This window comes from Cucumis melo, chromosome 4 (assembly GCF_025177605.1).
Source record: "Cucumis melo cultivar AY chromosome 4, USDA_Cmelo_AY_1.0, whole genome shotgun sequence".
Lineage (NCBI taxonomy): Eukaryota > Viridiplantae > Streptophyta > Magnoliopsida > Cucurbitales > Cucurbitaceae > Cucumis > Cucumis melo.
In genome coordinates, this window is record NC_066860.1 from 31,966,503 (window position 1) to 31,987,400 (window position 20,898).

At 30.2% G+C, this 20,898-nt stretch overlaps 3 protein-coding genes across 5 annotated transcripts; all 3 read left to right on the forward strand.

Moving 5' to 3' along the window:
- The first annotated feature begins 7,716 nt into the window (after positions 1 to 7,716).
- Positions 7,717 to 11,765, forward strand: LOC103486680 (aluminum-activated malate transporter 8-like). Its single transcript, XM_008444697.3, has 6 exons — positions 7,717 to 7,986; positions 8,652 to 8,792; positions 8,969 to 9,241; positions 9,383 to 9,501; positions 10,046 to 10,192; positions 10,952 to 11,765. Exons 1-6 carry the CDS (start codon positions 7,770 to 7,772, stop codon positions 11,441 to 11,443), a joined length of 1,389 nt encoding a protein of 462 aa, XP_008442919.1. The 5' UTR covers positions 7,717 to 7,769; the 3' UTR covers positions 11,444 to 11,765.
- A 2,539-nt stretch (positions 11,766 to 14,304) lies between these two features.
- LOC103486679 (protein LEAD-SENSITIVE 1-like) lies at positions 14,305 to 16,398 on the forward strand. 3 transcript variants are annotated; one of them, XM_008444695.3, is made up of 4 exons: positions 14,305 to 14,599; positions 14,673 to 14,766; positions 14,919 to 14,992; positions 15,532 to 16,398. In XM_008444695.3, exons 2-4 carry the CDS (start codon positions 14,747 to 14,749, stop codon positions 16,230 to 16,232), a joined length of 795 nt encoding a protein of 264 aa, XP_008442917.1. In that variant the 5' UTR covers positions 14,305 to 14,599; positions 14,673 to 14,746; the 3' UTR covers positions 16,233 to 16,398. The 3 variants fall into 3 exon arrangements, with proteins under 3 accessions (XP_008442917.1, XP_050940067.1, XP_050940066.1); XM_051084110.1 differs by having other exon boundaries at positions 14,377 to 14,583; XM_051084109.1 differs by having other exon boundaries at positions 14,428 to 14,766.
- Positions 16,399 to 17,384: 986 nt separating this feature from the next.
- On the forward strand, positions 17,385 to 19,811 carry LOC103486678 (protein LEAD-SENSITIVE 1-like). Its single transcript, XM_008444694.3, has 4 exons — positions 17,385 to 17,800; positions 17,863 to 17,934; positions 18,098 to 18,171; positions 18,964 to 19,811. The coding sequence occupies exons 1-4, from the start codon at positions 17,697 to 17,699 to the stop codon at positions 19,662 to 19,664; spliced, it is 951 nt and encodes a 316-aa protein (XP_008442916.1). The 5' UTR covers positions 17,385 to 17,696; the 3' UTR covers positions 19,665 to 19,811.
- The last annotated feature ends 1,087 nt before the right edge of the window (positions 19,812 to 20,898 follow it).

The window sequence follows — 20,898 nt, forward strand, 5'->3', positions numbered from 1 at the left end:
TCTAAGTATTAAAAAAGTTTTCTTTTTAATATGTGATTTAAAGTTTAAATAATTAAAAAAAAAGGTATTAGATGGAGGGAGAAGTCTCTAGATTTATGAAGAAAGTAAAAGTTATTAAGCTGAGATGGGAAAGTAAACATACGATTATAGTTTATAAAAAAAAGTCCAAAAGAGGAATCAATTATATGAATACAATAATACAAAGTTTTCCAATGAGATAATAAAAATCTGATTAAAATTAATCCTTTGACATACTTAATTATTTTATTTCAATTTTAAATTTATATTTTGGTTTTATAAACTTTTATAATTTTTATGTTCATTTGGATCATTAGAAAGAAACAAATAAATGTTTTTTTTTTTTTTTTAAGAAAAGAGGAACTATGTTGAATATTCTGGAAAAAGCTTAAAAGATCTAAATGGATGCATCACAATCAGTTTACTAAAAGTTGTTTTAAGTACAAAAACAAAACCAATTTCCTTACACAAGATATTTTATTTCTTAGTACTTTTTTGTCCTTTTTCCTTTCACCACTTAAGACTTATATATATATATAAGAAAAATGCAAAACAAGTGGCTGTCCTATTAAGTATTAATCAATGGAGGACAAGCAAAGTGGAAATAAATAAAAAGAAATTTTAAACAAAATTAAATGGCAAAAATTAAAATTAAAAAAAAAAAAAAAACATGTCTTCCACTAAATGAACCCACTATGGAACATAATTAATTTTGTGGCTTTTAACAATCTATCAGTTCACAAATTTGGAAACTAAAAAAAAAAAAATCTCATAACATTTTGTTGGTTAGGTTTTTTTTTTATATAATTATATTTAAGAGGTCATTTCTCATGCTAAAGGAATTAGCAAAACATTTTTTAAGAGGAAGATAACTTTGTGTTGGTCTTTAATTTTGTCCCAATTGTTAAGATGGAGATGTTCTCTATTTATACAAAAAGAATTTAACCTTCATTTAGAGTAAGAAGCAAATCTTACTATAATTATTCATGAATAGTTATTAAACTAACATCTTGAGATTTAATTTTCCATGACAAAATTAACAGATTTTTATGAATTTTTGACACAAAAGTTATTGAATTAAACGATAGTAAAATGAATTTCTTATAAGAATATGCATGTTGTTTTTATATTGAAAATTTGTATTTGTTTGAGGTGAAGATGATTGCATTTCAATAGAAATATTTTCTTAAGAATAGTAGAAAGTTAGAATGAATGTGGGGTTATAATTAAATTATATTTTTTTAAAAAAAAAAATAACTTTCATAACAAAGGCCTAGAACTTTAGAGAGAGAAGAAAGATGGATGGTGAGAAATAATATGGAAATTCAAGTTTAATTAGGGAAAATGACCCTTCGTAAATATTTTGTATTTTGCCTCCAAACCCTAGCTAGGGAAGATGAAAACTCTACTGAAATCATTAATTCTTCCTATTCGAATTTTTTATTCTTTGAAAAACTCAACAAAGTTTCCAGTAAGATCGATGTCCATCATTTACCTCTAAACCTTTGATAAGACATTTTCTAACATATAGTGAACGGTTTTCTTATGTTAATTAAACATACTTAATTATGTATAATATTGAAATTTGTACGTAAAGAAACCATCATAACATACTTAACTAATCCAACCTACAATAAAATTGAACTAAAAAAACATTATATCAAAAGGCACATCAACGACTCGAAAATTAGAAATTTCATAATTTAATCAAAACATTATTATGGAAAGATAAAAAAATAACTAATATTTTATTTTCTGTGACATGTATTTTTAACACATGACATATTTTGGTTGTCACTCAAAATTGTCACTACAAAGCAATTTTCTTGTGTTGATTCCACAATTGTTGAGATCAGTTTATTATTTTTAATAATTAGGTGTTAATTAAAAATTGTAATTAAACTTAAATAATGAAGGTTTAGAATATTAATGGAAAGTAACAACAAATAAAAATATTAAAACAATTGAAGAAAAATGATTTTGTAAATTGTAGGTTCCATGAGGTGGTTTCTACCTAATAAGACTAATCAATCAATCAAAGGTCAATATAAGAATATATCATCGATACTAACTTGTTCTTTAAGATAAAAAAATTAATTAAAAAAATGAATGATCAACTCCTCCTTAAATTGGTGAAGCATAACAAATTCTCAAAACCAATTAAACCAAACTAAACTCAATTGAAGTTAAAGAATATCAATTAGGAAAAATGACAAAACAAGAATATAGGTAGGTCGATCATTTTACACCTATTTATATATATATATATATATATATATATATATATATATATATATATATATATATATATATATATATATATACACAAAATTAAAATTAAAATTAAAATAAAATTTAAATCCAAACATGCTATACCTTGTAAATAAAAAATAATAAAATAAAATTTAAATGTTTTTGCCAAAAAATACCTATAACTAAAATTTCTTTCTATTTTCATAAAAGTTGTGAGCCACACATTACTTTTCTAATTCGAGAAAAAACTATTGCTCTCCACAGATTAAGGGGTCATCTTTAATTAGGAGTTGGCATTGTAGTATATTTTATGTATATGTCCTGTCTAATTTGGGACATCCTACCTAAGATACGTTATAACAAGAAAATTTAGATTAATGATTAAGAAAAACAAATGCCGGAATACCTTAGATCTATTATACATGACTTTTTGAATAATCAAGTATGAATTCTCGCTTATTTATAATTATGACTCTAGAGTTTGGAATACTGTAGACTCTAAGACGTCATTCATTCCGTAACATTTCTCTTCTCTCTTTGTCCCCTAAACATGGAAAACAACACACTATTTTAGTGAATCCCGTAAATTCCTTTTCATCTTTTATGTTATTTGTATTTTTTGTTTGACGATTTCGTAACAAGTAAGATAATGTTCTCCTCCTAAACGTGATTTTGAACCTAATGTAATTAAAAGTGGGACATTCTACCCGAGAGGAGGAAGATCTAATGTTGAGACAAAAATGATAGTCCAACAAAGGTTGAGAAAAAAAAATCTCACTCATGAATCCACCTGTTTACCAATACAGAGAAAAGCTTGAAGGAGAACCAAAACTTTGGGTTTGTTTCTTTGTGAAAGAGAGGCCATTCAATGATTTCCATATACAATATGTTTGTTGCATTAATATATCCATATATATGAACTCAAAAGGCAATGGATAAGCTTAGAAGCATTGTATCCAAAAATGAAAATATGTAAATATATATAGATATATCACTTGAGAAAGCATTATATTATTTGGCTTTTGCTTGGTTTGCTCTACCTTTATCATCCACTTCTCTTAACCCAACTTGCATCCCAACCTTAGAATGTTTTTGTGGTAAAATGCAAAAATAGAAACAAAAGTCCCCATCAATTCTTTCTAGATCTATTATGTTAGAAGTTGAATGTACATCATCGTACACACATTTTCATACTTCTCTCTTTCTTTCTTTTTTTCTTTTACATGATAGGTAAGAGGTCAAAAGAACGCACACATAGGTATCTCAACTAAGTTGATAGATTTTTAACGTCTTATCATATCTCAAATTTAAAAGTCATTTTCATATACTCCAAACAATTTTGTTTAGGTCATAAGAAAAAGGAAAAAAAAATCATAATTGACATCTCAAACGACCTTTAACTTTAAAGTCTTTAAATCTAAAAATAAGCAATTTTAGAAAGAAAAAAATTGAAGTATATGGCAATCATTCAAAAATAGCTTTTAAAATAATTTCATAATACATTTTAAATGATTTTTATCAAAATAATTTAAATAAAAAATGACTTTTTTTGTTTGGAACATGAATGTTACGTTAAAGATGTGTTAACCTAAGATGTCTGTGTACAATCACTAAATACCGTGATTGTATTAAAATGATATCTTTTAAAAGTACTTTTAAGTCAAGTCAAACATACACTTAATATACACAAGACTATCTGATGTAAAATTAATTAAATATTCAACGTTGTCAACATCTTTAATATATCTTCTCACCTATATGTCATATATATAGACTTCTCTTTCTAAAAAATTTCAAAATATTTAAATGACATGTTTAATCGAAGAGCCAATTTGAATTTCAAATTGTAACTTTTTTAAACTCATTTTCTTCCGACACTTTTAATAAAAAATGATTTTAAATACATTTCAAAAACTATTTCAAATGTTCTATCACAAATCCTTGAATGTTATTTTCCAAAACGAGTTATTTCTTTAAATCAAACACTACCTTAATAAACTTAACAAAAATAGAAATAAGTTTCAAACCAAGACATAAGTACTTGGTACTCATATGGTTGAGTAAAATGGTTCCCAATTTCTTTTAGGGTTCTGTAAATGAAATAAAGTAATTAAAATGGGAAAAGTCACTGTATGATTGAGTCAGATCCTACTCATTAGTGCTTGGTGACAAGGCCTTATTTATTCCACAAATCAAAATGTTGGATAAGATTGGTTCATTATATTTATCATACAATATGTGAATACTACACACACACATAGTTTAATTAGTCTTATTAATTAATTCACAGACTTAAGTAAATACATCTCAATGTAATTAATATATATTCTCAAATTTTTAATCTTATATCTCTCTCTTTATGGTGACAGTGTATGCTTCCAACAGAAAGTAGTGTGGTGACAATTTTTTGTCTCTCTAAGTGCAGAGATGATGATGATCCAATATTAATTTAAGTGTTTGACTTTCACTTAACCCTTTCTTTTTTCAGTTTCCTTTTTGATGTTTGAAAGGGTTAATGTTTGGAGTCATGTGTTGAACTTTTGTTATTATTGTTGATGTATATTATGCACAAATAATGTAAAAGAATAATGATCTTCTTAGAACTACATATCTATCTAATGAAAGTGTACGTAGAATAATATAGGTTCTTTTCTATACTAAGATAAAATATAATATATAGTCGAGAAACATTATATTATATGAGACTTCCCATTTAGAGAACTACAAGAAGGAGAAAAATCAATAGAAAGAGATTAATTACGATTAAGAAGCCGAGAATGCAGCTTATATATATATACATATGATGACGTTTCCCCATAGGATGTATACCAATAAAAAGATGAAAAAGAAGTTTCTATGACACATCTGAAAATTTTCATTGAAAATATATGTTTTAATGATTTTGCAACAATTGTCAAAAAATAATACAATTTTTTTTTTGTTGGTCAAGTAAAAGCCTTATATTGACATTGAGAATCTGTGACAAAGACATTAATACTTGATGGAAATTTATGAAAATTATTATGCATAATTAGTTTATGAAACATCTAAATAGGTATAACGAAGAAGAGTTATTAATCTAATTTTTCAATTTCAATCATGTTCTTCTTTGGAAAGTTAGGTTTTGTCTAATAATTCTTTGTTTTTCATTTTTCATTTTCTGTTTTTTGTCCGTTTCTTAAAACATTAAAATTAGAAACAATAAGAGAGTTATTACCAAACGGACAAATAGTGATAAAACCTCACAAAACAGTTTAATTTTCTTTAAAGAAATTCTCATTTACGGTATAATTTAATAAGTAATCGCGCGATGCTAATTTTAAATTTAAGTTCTACTTTTTCAAGCTAAAACTAACTTCATATGAGAGAAATATTAAACATAAAAACAAAAAAATTATGCCTAGCTAGAGATCAATTATACTCCTAACATTATGTATGTCTCTCTCCTCTGAAGAAAAACCCCTTCAATTCAATGGATATTATTGTGTTTCTTCTCTTTTATCTCACCTCATGTTTCACAAGAACTTTAATTCTCAACTTGCAACTTGCCCAATTGTAAACCCACATATTATGTTTCTATATATGTAAATTAAAGAACCCCACCCAAAAAAAAAATAATAACTATTTTGATCATATTTGTAGTAGGAAATGAAAATATCATCCCAACATCAATTACAAGATAAAGAAAACACCCCTAGAATATTATAAATAAACGTACAGCCACCTTCAAGAGTATGTCTGTCTTTTGACAAAGTCACCAAAACTTACATTAGTTTAAAAAGCCCAACAAATCTTATATATATATATATATATATATCATAGTAGAAATAATGAAAACAGTAACACATTTCCTTCATATATATATTATAACACACATTTTTTCCATTTTAGTTCCATTTACTCCAAATCAACCAATTAATTTGAATGCAAGTTCTCTTTAGGAAATGGCTAGCTAAGTCCTTTGTGTGCTTGAAATGGTGGATTACAGCTCTTTATATATCTATCTCCCTCAAGTTTATCTTTTAAAAAACAATGTTAAATTTTAATTATTTTGAGAGCTGTACCACAATAATAATGAATACCATTAGAGAAAATTCACTTCAACTTTATAGTATGAAGATTGCAACGCGTTAGGCTCAACTATATATATATATATATAATAGCTACAAACTTTCCTGGAAATTCAACTAAGATGCTCCACCCAAGAACCTGCCCTATACAAACCTATAACCTCTCTAGCCCTAACCTTCCAAAACAATAATTTGGATTAATTAAACTTAATTTATCTTACTCTCATTAACTTTCTCTTTTGATTAGTTTGTTAAAGTTTTCACTATGCTTTTCATTTTAATATTAATTTAACATGATACATATATATATATATATATATATATATATATATACATATATATATATATATATATACACACACACACTAGTTTGTATAAAACATTGAAAAATTCACTGATTTACAACCAACATTCATATAACCATAATTGGCCCAACATTAGGGTTTACGGTTTAAAACTACAACTCCATTGTAATTTGGAGAGACAAATGTGTTTCATAAGGAAACAATACTAAATCGTTGGTTTTCATATACCAACCCTCGTCTAATTGGGAATGTCGTTCATTATCATATTTTATTTCATCATCATACAATAAGTAAGTGAAACTAATACATTAGTTATTATATCATATACTCTCAAGCTAGAATTGGTACTTTGCTATACCCATGACCTAATCATTGAAAGACAAAAGTGTATAATGGTTGGGAAAGATTGTTGAAATAATTAGGTCACGACTTACAAAAGAATTAAAATAATCTATGAGATTATATTATTATACACAAAATGATAAAGATCATGGGTACATACATTAAGCTCCAAAAGCATATCCATGCGGTAGTGCTCTTCCATAAAATAATTAAGAATTAACCATATATTATAATTTATAAACATAAAAGAATAAAGTGACACATTACACACATACATGATAATACCTTTAATTAATATTCTCAAATCTCAACCTCCAAAAGCTAAAATTGTTTAATTTTTCTTTTCCTTTTTGGTCTAAATGGAAAGACTTTCAAAGTCCGTACCTTCTTTTTTTTTTTCTCTCTCTCTTTTACTTTCGAAATGGGGTTGCTTGCCTGTTTTTTTCAGTAATAAAATTATAAATAAAAAGAATTCATTTTCACACCATTTAGAAAAAAAGCCATTGGATTGAGTCAGCTTATAAATTAATAAATGTCGTTGTCTCTTTCCTTGATGTTTCATTTTCTCTCTCAAACACAAGATCTTTGTCTATATGACCCACAAAAGACACCAACACATGATGTCCAATCTCAATATTCTTCTCAACTTGAGTTTTTTATTTTTTTTTTAAAAAAAAACAATTTTCACTTATAAATACCCAAAATTCCTCTCTCCAATCCACATCCTTCTCTCCCTAGCTCATTTTTCTCTCAAAGTTTTCCTTTTTCTTAATTAAAGACAATGGGGATTCAATTGAAGAACAAAGCTATGGAGGTAGCCTTGAAAATCAAGAAGCTTGGACAAGATGATCCAAGAAGAATTATTCACTCCATTAAAGTTGGAGTAGCTCTTACTTTGGTCTCATTGTTTTATTATTGGAAGCCTCTCTATGATGGCTTTGGGGCCTCCGGGATTTGGGCTGTTATTACTGTCGTAGTCATCTTTGAATTTACTGTAGGTTAGTATATATCGTTCTTTCTCTTCTAATTTTCAAAGTATATCGTTCTGAATTTTGAGTTTTTAGTTTTTGAAAATTAGGTTTGTAAACGTCATTTAATTGTCTCTAAATTTCTTGATGAACATACTATCTACGTTTTTAAAAACTAACCAAATGTCGAAAAAAGATAAACTTTTGAAAATTTATTTATATTTTTAAAACTTGGTTAAGAATTTAAAGATGAAATTTGTTTTAGGAAATTAAACAAAATAAAATTGAATTTTTCAAAAATAAAATAATTACAAAATCATTGCTCTCATCGATTTGTAGAGTACTAGATGAAAGTTGTTTTCGGATTACTGTGCTAGTTCTATTGCTCTAAATACTTCTGTTTTTGCTTGATTTCGGGTCAATGTGATACTATCATATTGAATCTTAGTATAACATGAATCTAGAGCCCCCTCATCCTAATATATATATATTTGAACTCTTTGCGTAAATATTTAAACTTTCCTATGGGTAAATATTTGAACTCTTTCATCATGTTGAATGAATACATCATTAGAATATTTGGAATAAAAAAAAATCCGTAGAATTAGGTCAAAGCTTTTTAACTTTGTTGTGGTTTTTGACATGTTTTGTTTGGATTGAAATTAATATTATTATAACTTTGGTTGTTTTTGCAGGTGCAACTCTTAGTAAAGGTTTGAATAGAGGTTTGGGAACAATGTTGGCTGGTGCTTTGGGAGTGGGAGTTGACTATTTAGCCAATCTCTCTGGACAAAAAGGAGAACCATTTGTTTTGGGCATCTTTGTTTTTCTTATTGGTAAACTTTAATCTTCTTCTTAATTAATACAAATTCCAAAGCATATTCCACTAATGTCAAAAAAAAAAAAACAAACAAACAAACAACAAACTATATGGTAAAGTTATTTCGTAAGAAACTTTTAATGGATATTTATTCTCACTTAGCTGAATTTCTTGAGATGGTTTTGGTTTCAGCTGCATCAGCAACATTTTCAAGGTTCTTCCCTGGGATCAAAGCAAGATATGATTATGGAGTGTTGATATTCATATTAACTTTCAGTATGGTTTCGGTTTCGGGTTATCGAGTGGACGAGTTCTTGACGATGGCTCATCAAAGACTAACCACCATTCTTGTTGGTGGAGCCATTTGCATTATCATCTCCATTGTTGTTTGTCCAGTTTGGGCTGGAGAAACTCTTCACAACTCAATTATTTCCAATATAAACAAGTTAGCCAATTATCTTGAAGGTTAGAAAAATTAATTAGGACAAAAAAAGATCATTATTTTGGCTTCTCTTCATCTTCTATTTGACATGAATAAAATAATCAATCTTAATTATCTAGGAGGATATTTATGAGGAATAATAAAAGGTTAATTAATTTTTACAGGATTTGGTGGGGAATATTTTCACTCTTCAGATGAACATGTTACTGTTCCTGAAAAAGACAAATCATTCCTTCAAGAGTACAAAGTTGTTCTTAATTCTAAGAGCACGGAAGATTCCATGGTGGGTTCTCTCTTTCCTATCAAATTTTTAGAAATGTTTAAATAACTCGATCACCATCTTCACAAATATTAGTAAAATTTCACTTTTTTTATTTACGATAAACCACTTATAGAAGGTAGAATTTTATTATATTTATAAATAAATTGATTTATTTTATTATATTTGAAAACACTTCTTTAAACATGTATTCTTAATAAATTATTCTCAGGGGTTTTAAGAAATAAGAGTTACATAAGTTTAAAAAGATTATTAGTATGCAAATAATTAAATTGAATGAAATGCATTAACAACTCAATTGACCCAACCGACCCATTTTGACTTTTAAGAAGATGAAAATTAATATTATTTTTCTTGCATGCCCACTAGAGCCTTTGTTGCCTTCCATGAAAAGCACTAACTTTTGGTAATTACTTTTTGGTCAGTGAAGAACATAGGTTATTGGGTTGAATACAGCTGATCATACATACATATATATATATATATATATATATATATAAAATAACTTCATTTTCATTTAATTATTTACATTTTGATCATGTGACAGGCAAACTTTGCAAGATGGGAACCAAGACATGGAAACTTTGGGTTTCGTCATCCATGGAAACATTACCTGAAAATTGGATCCTTTGCTCGACAATGTGCTTACCATATTGAAGCTCTCAATTTTCACCTCTCCCCTCATCAACTCCAAGTACTAATCCCATTTCTCTCTTAACCCTAAATAATAAATAATTCAAGCTTATATAAAAATGGATTTACAGCTAAGCGTATTAATTAAATGAGAATAATATTATCATATCACATGAAAACTCAAGACGTCTTTGTTTTACGCTTTTTTTTTAACTTGTAGTATTGGTCTTTTCATTAGTATTTGTTGTCGACTGTCTACTACTTAATTCAAAGTAATTATTAAGTGAAAATTTCAAATTAATTTTGATAATGATGAAAAATTAATGAAACTTAATTAATTTTAATTATTTTAAATTAATAAATAGACTTAACTTATAAAGAGTTGAATTTTGATTATTAATTAGAAAATTAAAGTTATAATAAGTGTAAAGCTTGAAAGAAATAATATTCTAAATCTCATTTATATAGATTAGATTGAAACAAAAAAAAAATCAAAAATTAAAAACTAAAAATTTATATTTCAAAATTTAGAAACCGAATGGAAAGTACACTCAAAGGGAATCCCTAAAGTAATAATAATAAATACATTGTACCAAACGATAGATATTGAGTTCAAACTTCTATGGGTGGTGATTTTCACTCCATTTAAAAGAAATAACCCACTTGTTGGATCTTGTGTAGATTTCCCAACTAATGACTCAATTGAGAAATACCCTAAAGCTATGCATATACTTTAACCTATATATATTTTAATATAGTAATATAGCATGACCTAATTAATTTCTTATCACTAATTTTAAAATTTGTTATGAAATCACAGGAGCCATCACAATTTCGAAGAATGATGGAAGTTCCATGCAAGACCATAAGTTCAGAATCAGGAAAAGCCCTAAAAGCCTTAGCCACAGCAATGAAGACGATGACTGATCCATCACCTTCATCACAGCTCCATCTAAATGCGGCAAAATCAGCCGTTAACGATCTGAAAAACACTCTGAAATCCGGCACAGCACAAATTTCAGACGATATTTCAAATCTTCTAGCAATAATTCCAGATGCCACAGTGGCTTCCATATTGATTGACATTGTTAAATCAGTGGAAGATTTAAGTGAAGCAGTGGCTGAACTCTCTCTAAAAGCTAAGTTCAAAAGTGTTTCACCAGAGAAACCTCAGTTGCTTCACAAAGGAACTATAAAGCCATTTGTAGAAGAAGATGATAATGAAGCACAGCAACAACCCCATGTTGTTATTACAGTCAGCGGAATTGAGAATAATAATAATAATGAGGATTTACCTGTAAATAAAAAGTAGGGTTTTTTTGTTCTAGAAAAGTGGGGTCTTAGTTTTTTTTCAATCCTATTTTGTTATGATTGAAAAATTGTTGGTAAGGGCGTGATGAGGGTGCTGTGGGTGTGTTAGCTCTAGTTAACACATCTAATGCGTCTACTGATCCTTCCACGTTTAGTACTTTATTTAAAAAGAAGGTTAGGCAGAAAAAAAGAGCGAAAAGAACCTCTAGAGGTAAAAGTAGGATTTATTTATTAGGGATGTGTCCTACTGTGTGACCAAGGATGGGGTTTTAAATATTGTGTAACAATCTTATATTTATGTAATGTAATGGTGAATATTCCACGAGATCTAAATATCTATAGAGATCTTTTTGTTCAACCGATTATAACTGCAGTGTGTGGTTTACCTCATTTTTGAGGTTATAATGAAGAAGGTAACTTTTTCTTCGTACTCTTGTTTTGACCTCGTATGATTAATTTTAATGTTGAGTTAAGTTGACTCAAAAGTTTCACATCTAAAATGTTGTTCTACATAGATTTGAAGACAAATAAAAAATAAAATCTTCCAAAAAAAATTAAACTCACAAAGAACAGCTTTTTTAATAAAATCAACCATAATTAAATTAATAAATAGAGATCATATGTTTATTATTTAGGCGGCAATAAAATGACTTATTGGTTGAAGTTAAAATTCTCGAAGAAAATAAGTTCAAATAGAGAATATAGAAGGATCCTTCCATGCTTAGAAAATCAACCTAATTTTAGGATTGGAACATCAAAACTTAAAATTAAAATGCTACTAAAAGGATGAGAATATTACAAAATTGGAATTTGGAATAAATAAAATTGGGATTTAGTTATATCTTTTGTTGCTTTTCCCATTATTTTGAAGAAGAGTTTGAAGAGCACTCAAACAACTTCCACCAATTTTTTTTTTTTTATACCACTAAAATAAAAAGTAAGCAATTTGAAGAAATCATTTCTTTTTTCTTTTCAAACTTACAATCATTTTGATTCTAAAATTTCCTTGTCTTCTAGTCCCTTTTGTAACTTAACTTTATTGCCATTTTTTGGCCATTAATATATTATACACTTAATAAAAACCAAACTTTAAATTTACAACAAAGTTGTTACCAAAAAATTTCCAAGTATCATTTTTTTCTAATTTTTCATAAGGTAGTCTACAAACCAATACTATTTGTATTCACATTACTAATTCATACCATTACTTTGGATATTAGGATGGTTTTCACCAATAGTTTATGAATTTATGAATTATTCATATAATTTTGTGTGATATAAAGAAACCATCAAATAAAACTTCTTTCTCTAATTATTACTTCATTGCAATTTAAACTTTGCATATATGAATCGTTACTGTGTAGAATAGAATGAATAAGGAATTTTCTATAAAAAAATGGAAAGAAAAAAAAAAGTAAACATAAACTATATAAATGTATAAAGTGACATGTTGGTTGCACCACTAATTTAATTTGTTGGACTTGTGAATGAATATAAGACAAAATGCTGAGTGTCTTATTATTTATAAGTTATCACATCAATATTTTAATTTTGTGACATTTCAAATGTCCAATCCGTCAACCATGCATGTGTACTTAAACTTTGTCCACTGTCAAAATAAATATATGACTTAATCATAATGTGATCATTTCATTATATATATTACTATGACTTCCATATGGTAAGCATTTTCTTTGGATCCTCCACTAAATAGAAAATGTTTTGTATGTACGTAATGTGATGTTTGGCTTTTTGTGATTTGAAAGTAAAAATGTTATCTAATAATAGTTCGTTAAGTATGGGAATTCTATAATTATTAATAGTCTCAGGTGCAAACCAAGATAAATAAAAATTATATTATTAATTTTGGCAAGTTGCAATTTTTTAATATATGGCTTCAAAAATTTCAAAATACACCCAATTAAGCTTTTTGACTTTTGTTTATTTTCATGATTTAAATATTGAATTACATTATTTAATTGAATTAACTTCAAGTGACATCAATGAAATTTTGTAGTTAAAGCCATAGTCTTTGGGTCTTGGAATTAAATTTTAGAAATCAACTCTAGCATTAAATATATATATATATATATATATATATGTATGTTAAGTAAAATTGTAAATTAATTAAAGAGAGAAAAAAAACCCCATGTACTTTGAGCAATTAAAACTTCAAATTATATATATTTATACACTAAAAGAAACATTTTTGAACAACAACATTTCTTTGAATTGGAATTATAATAAAATAATTACTTGTCAGTAAAAGTGATTGTCTCTTCAAATTAATGAGAAGTGGGGAAAAAGGGAAGTGGGGGTTCAAAAAAGGAAAAGAAAAAATATAACCATGGGGTTTCCACTAAGAAACGCCATTAATTTTAATGAAACCATAAAGTTTGGTATTGGTTAATAAATCAAAAAAAAAATAACAAATAATAATAATTAAACATAATTAAAGTTGAAAACCTAACACTGATCAACCAAGTTAATTAGGATATGTTATTTTGCCTCTTTTCAGGCCATTAATCATGTTGGATTATTAAACTAATTAGTTATTACAATTATTTATTTTCAAATGGTAAGGTTGGGTAGGCTTTTACATTTAAGCTTTTCTTTTTTTTTTTTCCGATCATTTTTTCTTTTGAATGGATAGAAATGTGTTTCAATGTTATTTTTGACTATGATATCATTTTTCGAGATATAACAAAGACACTACGAAGATGTACGTCAATCTAACTAAAACGTATTAAAATAAGAGAATAATAAAACGAATAAAACTTTGGTAATGAATTTTTCGATTTGTAAATATTAGCACTAATAAATATATGATTTCGTTAGTAAAAGTTAAATGTTGGGTTATCCTTCTAATCTTGTAAACAAATATTACAAGAAGATTAGAATTTGAAAAGGGAAGTGTAAAACTAAATTTGTTTTGTTTAGTCAGATAAGATATCAACCTATTCTCATCCAGAAATCAGATTCATTCGTGAATTCTTGTTTAGGCAGTTAATCATAAAGGTTATCCCTTCGATGAACCGACTCATCAATCCAAGTTCTTACCTTTCTCTAAAGGCTTTGTTAAGGCCGCAACGATATCGATACACGCTGATTCCACGCGCCTTTTTCAGTACCGCCACCAATGTCACAGGGCATAATTGTAAGTTTTGTCTCTATCTCTTTTCCGTTACGCTTCTCTCTGACTTCAGCCATTTCCCATTCATTGATTTTAGGTATTTCATTAAATCGTCGCCATTCCATTGCATCCGCTGGCAATTGAGAAGAGGGCAATCAAAGAGAAACGGATATGGGGCTTCTTTCCAACAGGTATTTGATCTACCAATTCTCTGTTTTTTCAGTTTTATCTCATGTTTTAATCCTTCGAGTTCTCATAATTTTGACCAATTTCAATTGGGTTCTCTTTTATTTGTTCAATTTCAATCCCTAAATTAAGAGTTGTTTGATTTGGTTGCTTGTAGAGTTAATCGGGAGAGCTTGAAACCGGGTGATCATATCTACTCTTGGAGGGCCGCTTATATTTATGCCCATCATGGTTATCTTCTCGCTCTTTCCATCTTGTTTCTCTTTACTTTTTTTGGATTTTGTGTGTATTGCCTGTTGTAGTTTTAGAGATGATTCGAGTGGAATTAAACTTTCCCCAAATATTCATCTGGCCTGTAAGTTAACCTCTGATTTAATCAGAGAGGGATAGTTTGATCTATGATACTGCATTATTGCTCTTTGATTCTTCTTATGTTGGCTTGGCTTGATCTTTTGGAAAGTAGTAGTAAGGATGAGTTGTTGTGGTATGTTTCTTCAAAATTTGTGCCATAACAATTTTTTAGTTTATAAGATTGTATCAATGTGGTCTATGTGAGGAATTATTGATCTTTATTGGATACTAAGAGTGCTTGATTCTCTCAAGAATTTTGTGTGTCATTTTGCACGTTTAGTTTTCCTTTCACACATTGAATTTGCTTTTATACTACATAACTTGTATTGAAATTATATTCGTACTGAAACAAATACGTTACTTAGAGTCGCTTTGGTTTTTTTTTTCTCTTATCTATATCGCTAAGTGGAATAATTCAGGTATCTATGTTGGAGATGGAAGAGTTATTCACTTCACCAGAAGAGGTCAAGAAGTAGGAACCGGGACCGTGCTTGATGTCTTTCTGGCAAGTTCAGGACCTGCTCGATCCTTTGTGCCATGCCCTACTTGCATTCCTCTCGAAGAAGGGAATGGGGTTGTTTCTTCATGCTTGAACTGTTTTCTTGCTGGTGGAGTGTTGTATCGTTTCGAGTATGGTGTCAATCCTGCTCTTTTTCTGGCCAAAGCTCGAGGTGGAACTTGCAGCCTTGCAACCTCTGATTCAGATGATCTTGTGGTCCATCGAGCAAAATACCTACTAGAGAATGGCTTTGGATGCTACAATGTATTCAAGAACAACTGTGAAGACTTTGCAATATACTGCAAAACTGGACTACTTGTGGTTGATCAGAGCACTATGGGACAAAGTGGGCAAGCAGTTTCAATCATCGGAGGACCTCTTGCAGCTGTTCTTTCAACACCACTCCGTCTCGTGACAACCAACGTCTATGGAATGGCAGTGACAGCCGTTGGTGTGTACTGTGCTAGTAGATATGCTGCTGATATTGGGATGAGAAAGGATGTGATGAAGATACCTGTGGAGGATTTGACACAAAGGCTGGCCACCGGCCTTCTCCAGGTGGTAGAACCGCAGATTTTACCTGCAATGGCACCGGAGTCTCACCTGCTTATTGGCAGATAATTTAAAACTAACATATATTTTTAAAAGGAAACTGGTGTGATGAAGATACCTGTTGTTGTTTGTCTAGTTTTAAACAGGAAGAACTGTTGTGAAATGTAACTCTTGCAAACAAAATATTTGTGGCATTTTGAAAGTTATTTAAGAGGTCTATAATTTATTAGGAAAACACGTATTTTATGAGTTGTCTGTTTGACCATAATCAATACAAGAAGTTGATAAATTCCATCTTTGCAAGAGACTTGTTTTCTCTATAAATGCAAAATTGAACTAAAGCAAACTCGAAATAGAATGTTTCAATGAATCCATCTGTTCTTCAACTTATTGTTCTAATGAAAAGCCCATGACATCATAACTCGAGTCGAGTTCAAGGGTAAATTCGATATATCAAAGAAGAATAAGAATGGAGAAGCTATCATACCTGATCACTGATAAGTCAAGGTTTCTACCCGGGCCTAGAGAGGAGGGTTGATTTGGCCCAAAGTTGAATTAAGTCGTCCTCGGGTAAGGCTAAAATCAACCCACCAAATTGTTTAAATTTGAGTAAATTCTTTTCACCTCTCAATTAACACTGGGTCTGTAATATTATTCTTCAAAATTGAAAGTTTTTCTTTTGCTAAAAAAAGATTGCATTGTTAGTAAAAAGAGTTCAAATTTTTCCTTAGGTTAGCAATGGTATTAGATTCATTGTTTGTCCTGTTTAGGGGTTGATGAAACTCTTCACAACTCTACTTGGTTACTTCCAAAACAGACAAATTAGCCAATTATTTTGAAGGCTATAAAGAGGGAAAAAAATGTCCTCAATGGCTTTTTGATATTTAGTTATGTATTGGACATAAGTGAAAATCTTTGCAGGATTTGGTGGGTTCTTTCCGCTCCCTAATAAAAATTAGATTTTTAATCTTCTTTTCTTCCACTTTGACCCAAATTTGGGTCAACGTCAAATAACCCACATTCTATAAACCAACTAAAACTAATATTCTACCATGGAAAGTTTAAACATGGTAGAAAATTCAGGCAAGACATTTAGTTCGGAATTAGGAAAGGCCTTGAAAGCCTTAGCCGTAGCAGTGAAGACGATGACTGGTCCATCATACTCATCCCAACTCCATCAAAACCCCGCTAAATCTGCCATTAACAATCTAAATAGATTTGAGATCATTGAATCGACTGTAAAGCCATTGATAGAAGTTGAAGATGAACAAGAACAAAAACCCCCATATTATTATTACAGATAGTGCAACAGAGAATGAGGATCATTCCATATATGAACATGGATATGTAAATTAAAAGTAGGGATCTTTTTTAAATGGGGGTTAGGGTTTTCTTTTTTTTTTTTTCTTCCGGCTCTGGTTTGTTAAGATATTGAGATATTGTTATGTAGAGGAAAGAATCTTTGAAGATAAAGTAGGTTTGTTGTATTAATGTAACAAACTTGATTATGTAATTTAATGAAAGATCAATCTAATGAGATTTACAGTTCATTGGAAATTGAACCAACTCATTCCAACACACACTGATTTTTCCAGTGCGGCCCCCGAGACCAACCCCATGCTCAAGAGGGCACAATCGTAAGTTTGTCTCTTTCTCTTTCCCTTTACGCTTCTCTTAGAATTGGACTTCCCCATTTCAGCATTTCAATTTGGGGGGAAAAACAACCCTGTTCCCTTCCGCCGAAACCAGATATGGGGCTTCTTTCCAACAGGTAATTTGATCTATCAATTCTCTCTGTTTTTAAGTTTTATCACATGTTTTAATCTTTCGGGTACCCTTAATTTTAAGCAATCCCAATTGGGTTTCCTTTCAATCGTTCAGTTTCATTGCCCTTTTCGTCTAAATGAAGAATTGTTTGAATTGGTTGCTTGTAGAGTTAATCAGGGGAGCTTGAAACCGGGTGATCATATCTACTCTTGGAGAGCCGCTTATATCTATGCCCATCATGGTTTTCTTCTCAATCTTCCCTTCATTTTTCTCTCTTTTCTGGATTATGTGTGTATTGCCTGTAGTTTTAGAGACGATTAGAGTAGAATTAGATTTTCTCCAAATATTCATCTGGCCTGCTGGGTAATTTGAAATGGTTGATTAGTCGTTTAAGTGGTTGATTTGAGAGCTCAAGTATTGGAATATGCTTTAGGTAACCTCTGATTTAAGCCTGGCCTTTATATCTCCTTATTTTGGCTTGATTTGTTTGAAAGAAGTAGTGAAGGATGAGGTTTCTGTAGTATTTTTCTTCAAAATTTTGTTTCATAAGAACTTATTGGTGTCTAAGGTTGAACTCAAAATAATACCCTCTATCTATCAATGTGGTCTAGATTTGGATCTTTATTGCATGCCAAGAGTTTGTAATTCTTTCTGGAATCTTGTATCTCATCTTGTACAGTACTTTGTTTTTCTTTAGAACTGTTGAATGTTGAATGTTATTCACTTGTGATTTTCCAGAAAAGAAAGTGGCTGTTTCAGAATTTTGATATTGTTACTGCCTACCACTTCCTCTAGTAACGAAGGATCACTAGTGAATATTGAGCATGGGATCAAATGTAAATTTTGGATCAAATCAGTGTGCTGTCTTCTAAGTTGCTGACTTATTGTGTTCTCTTAGTCTCTAGCAGAATATGCTGCTTTATGCTACATGTTATGACAGTAAACTGTATTGGGACTAGATTCAAATACATCACTTTGTGTCGCTTTTCGTTTGTTTTCCTCTAATCTATATTTGCTAATGGGAACAATTCAGGCATCTATGTGGGAGATGGCAGAGTTATTCATTTTACCAGAAGAGGTCAAGAAGTAGGAACCGGGACCGTGCTTGATGTCTTACTCGTAAGTTCAGGACCTGCTCGATCCTTCGTGCCATGCGCTACCTGTGTTCCTCTAGAAGAAGGGAATGGAGTTGTTTCCTCATGCTTGAACTGTTTTCTTGCCGGTGGAGTGTTGTATCGTTTCGAGTATGGTGTTAGTCCCACTCTTTTTCTGGCCAAAGCTCGAGGTGGAACTTGCACCCTTGCAAGCTCTGATTCAGATGATCTTGTGGTCCATCGAGCAAAATACCTACTCGACAATGGCTTTGGATGCTATAATGTATTCAAGAACAACTGTGAAGATTTTGCAATATACTGCAAAACTGGATTACTTGTGGTTGATCAAAGGACCATGGGACAAAGTGGGCAAGCAGTTTCAATCATTGGAGGACCTCTGGCAGCGGTTCTTTCAACACCACTGCGTCTTGTGACAACCAACGTCTATGGAATGGCAGCAACGGCCGTTGGGGTGTACTGTGCCAGTAGATACGCCGCTGATATTGGGATGAGAAAGGATGTGATGAAGATACCTGTTGAAGATTTGACCCAAAGGTTGGCCACCGGCCTTGTCCAGGTGGTTGAATCTCAGATTTTAACTGCAACAGTGCCGGAGCCTCACCTGCTTGCTACCAGATAATTATGCTACCATCTGTTGTTGTTGTTCTTGTTGTTCTTGTCTACTTAAAATAACTAAAAACATACTGTTGTGAAATGTAACTCTTGCAAACAAAATATTTGTGGTAAGTTAAGAAATATATGGAAGGTCTTAAAATGATTAGGAAAACATGGTCAAATTATTAGAGGATTGTTTGACTTTTAATCACTAAAACATCTCTCATATAAATTTCTTCATCAAAGATAATTTAACCCCATATAGACCACAAAAAAAATACCAACAGACACAAAACAGAAAGGTTTCAATGAATTCACTGTTCTGACTTTCTAATAGCTAAACAAAATGAAGTGTACAAAAGATGTTTTTGAGCCCTTAAATCATTCATCATATATTGTATGTGGGTTGAGTTAGTTCCATTTAAAAGAGGGGGAAGAAAAAAGGGAGATTTAAATGTAAGAAAAGTTAAAGAAGGGGCACATGGAATGGCTCCCTCCTTCACACACCCAAATGAAAGAACAACCAAAACATTGATGATGAAAAATAGAGACAGATTGAGACCTATCTGTCCAATAAGTAATATCAAAGGAAGAAGAAAGACCCTAAACAGCAAGGCAGCTTAGTTAGATGAGATGAGCCAACAAAACAAACATATGTGGGCTTCAACCCATATGTTCTTTTCCTTTCTTTTCTTTTTCTTTTTTTTATTTCCATAACTGCCCTCTACACATTATTCAAGTACATATATATCATACATATTCTCTCTATTTCTTCTTTTCCTTTTGGGATCAGACTTATCTTTGGAAATGATGGACCAATTTAGTTTTTTTGTGGACATTATTGGGATTTTTATGGGGGAAGAAGAATCAATTTGTTTGATTGGTTGGCATTGGGCAGTGGTAAGAGAAGGAATTATTCATATTCTCTTTCTTTTTTCTTTTTTTTCTTTTCTTTCACTCTGTCTTCTCTTATTATTTCAATGAATTAATGCTATTATCCCATTCATGCACATGCTCTTACACACACACACACACACACACTCTCTCTCTCCCTCCTCCATTTCCTTACATCATTGTTCTTTCTCATAAATTCTATCGATTTGCATATCTTCATAATTGTTGAATTATAAATACTAATAGGTTGGAGAGGTAATTCGAATCTTCTCATGGTTTACTTGTAAATGTTCATATTCCAAATAAAACTATACTATCTATACTTTTGGTATATACGAGAAATCATCGGTACTTGTAAACCAATT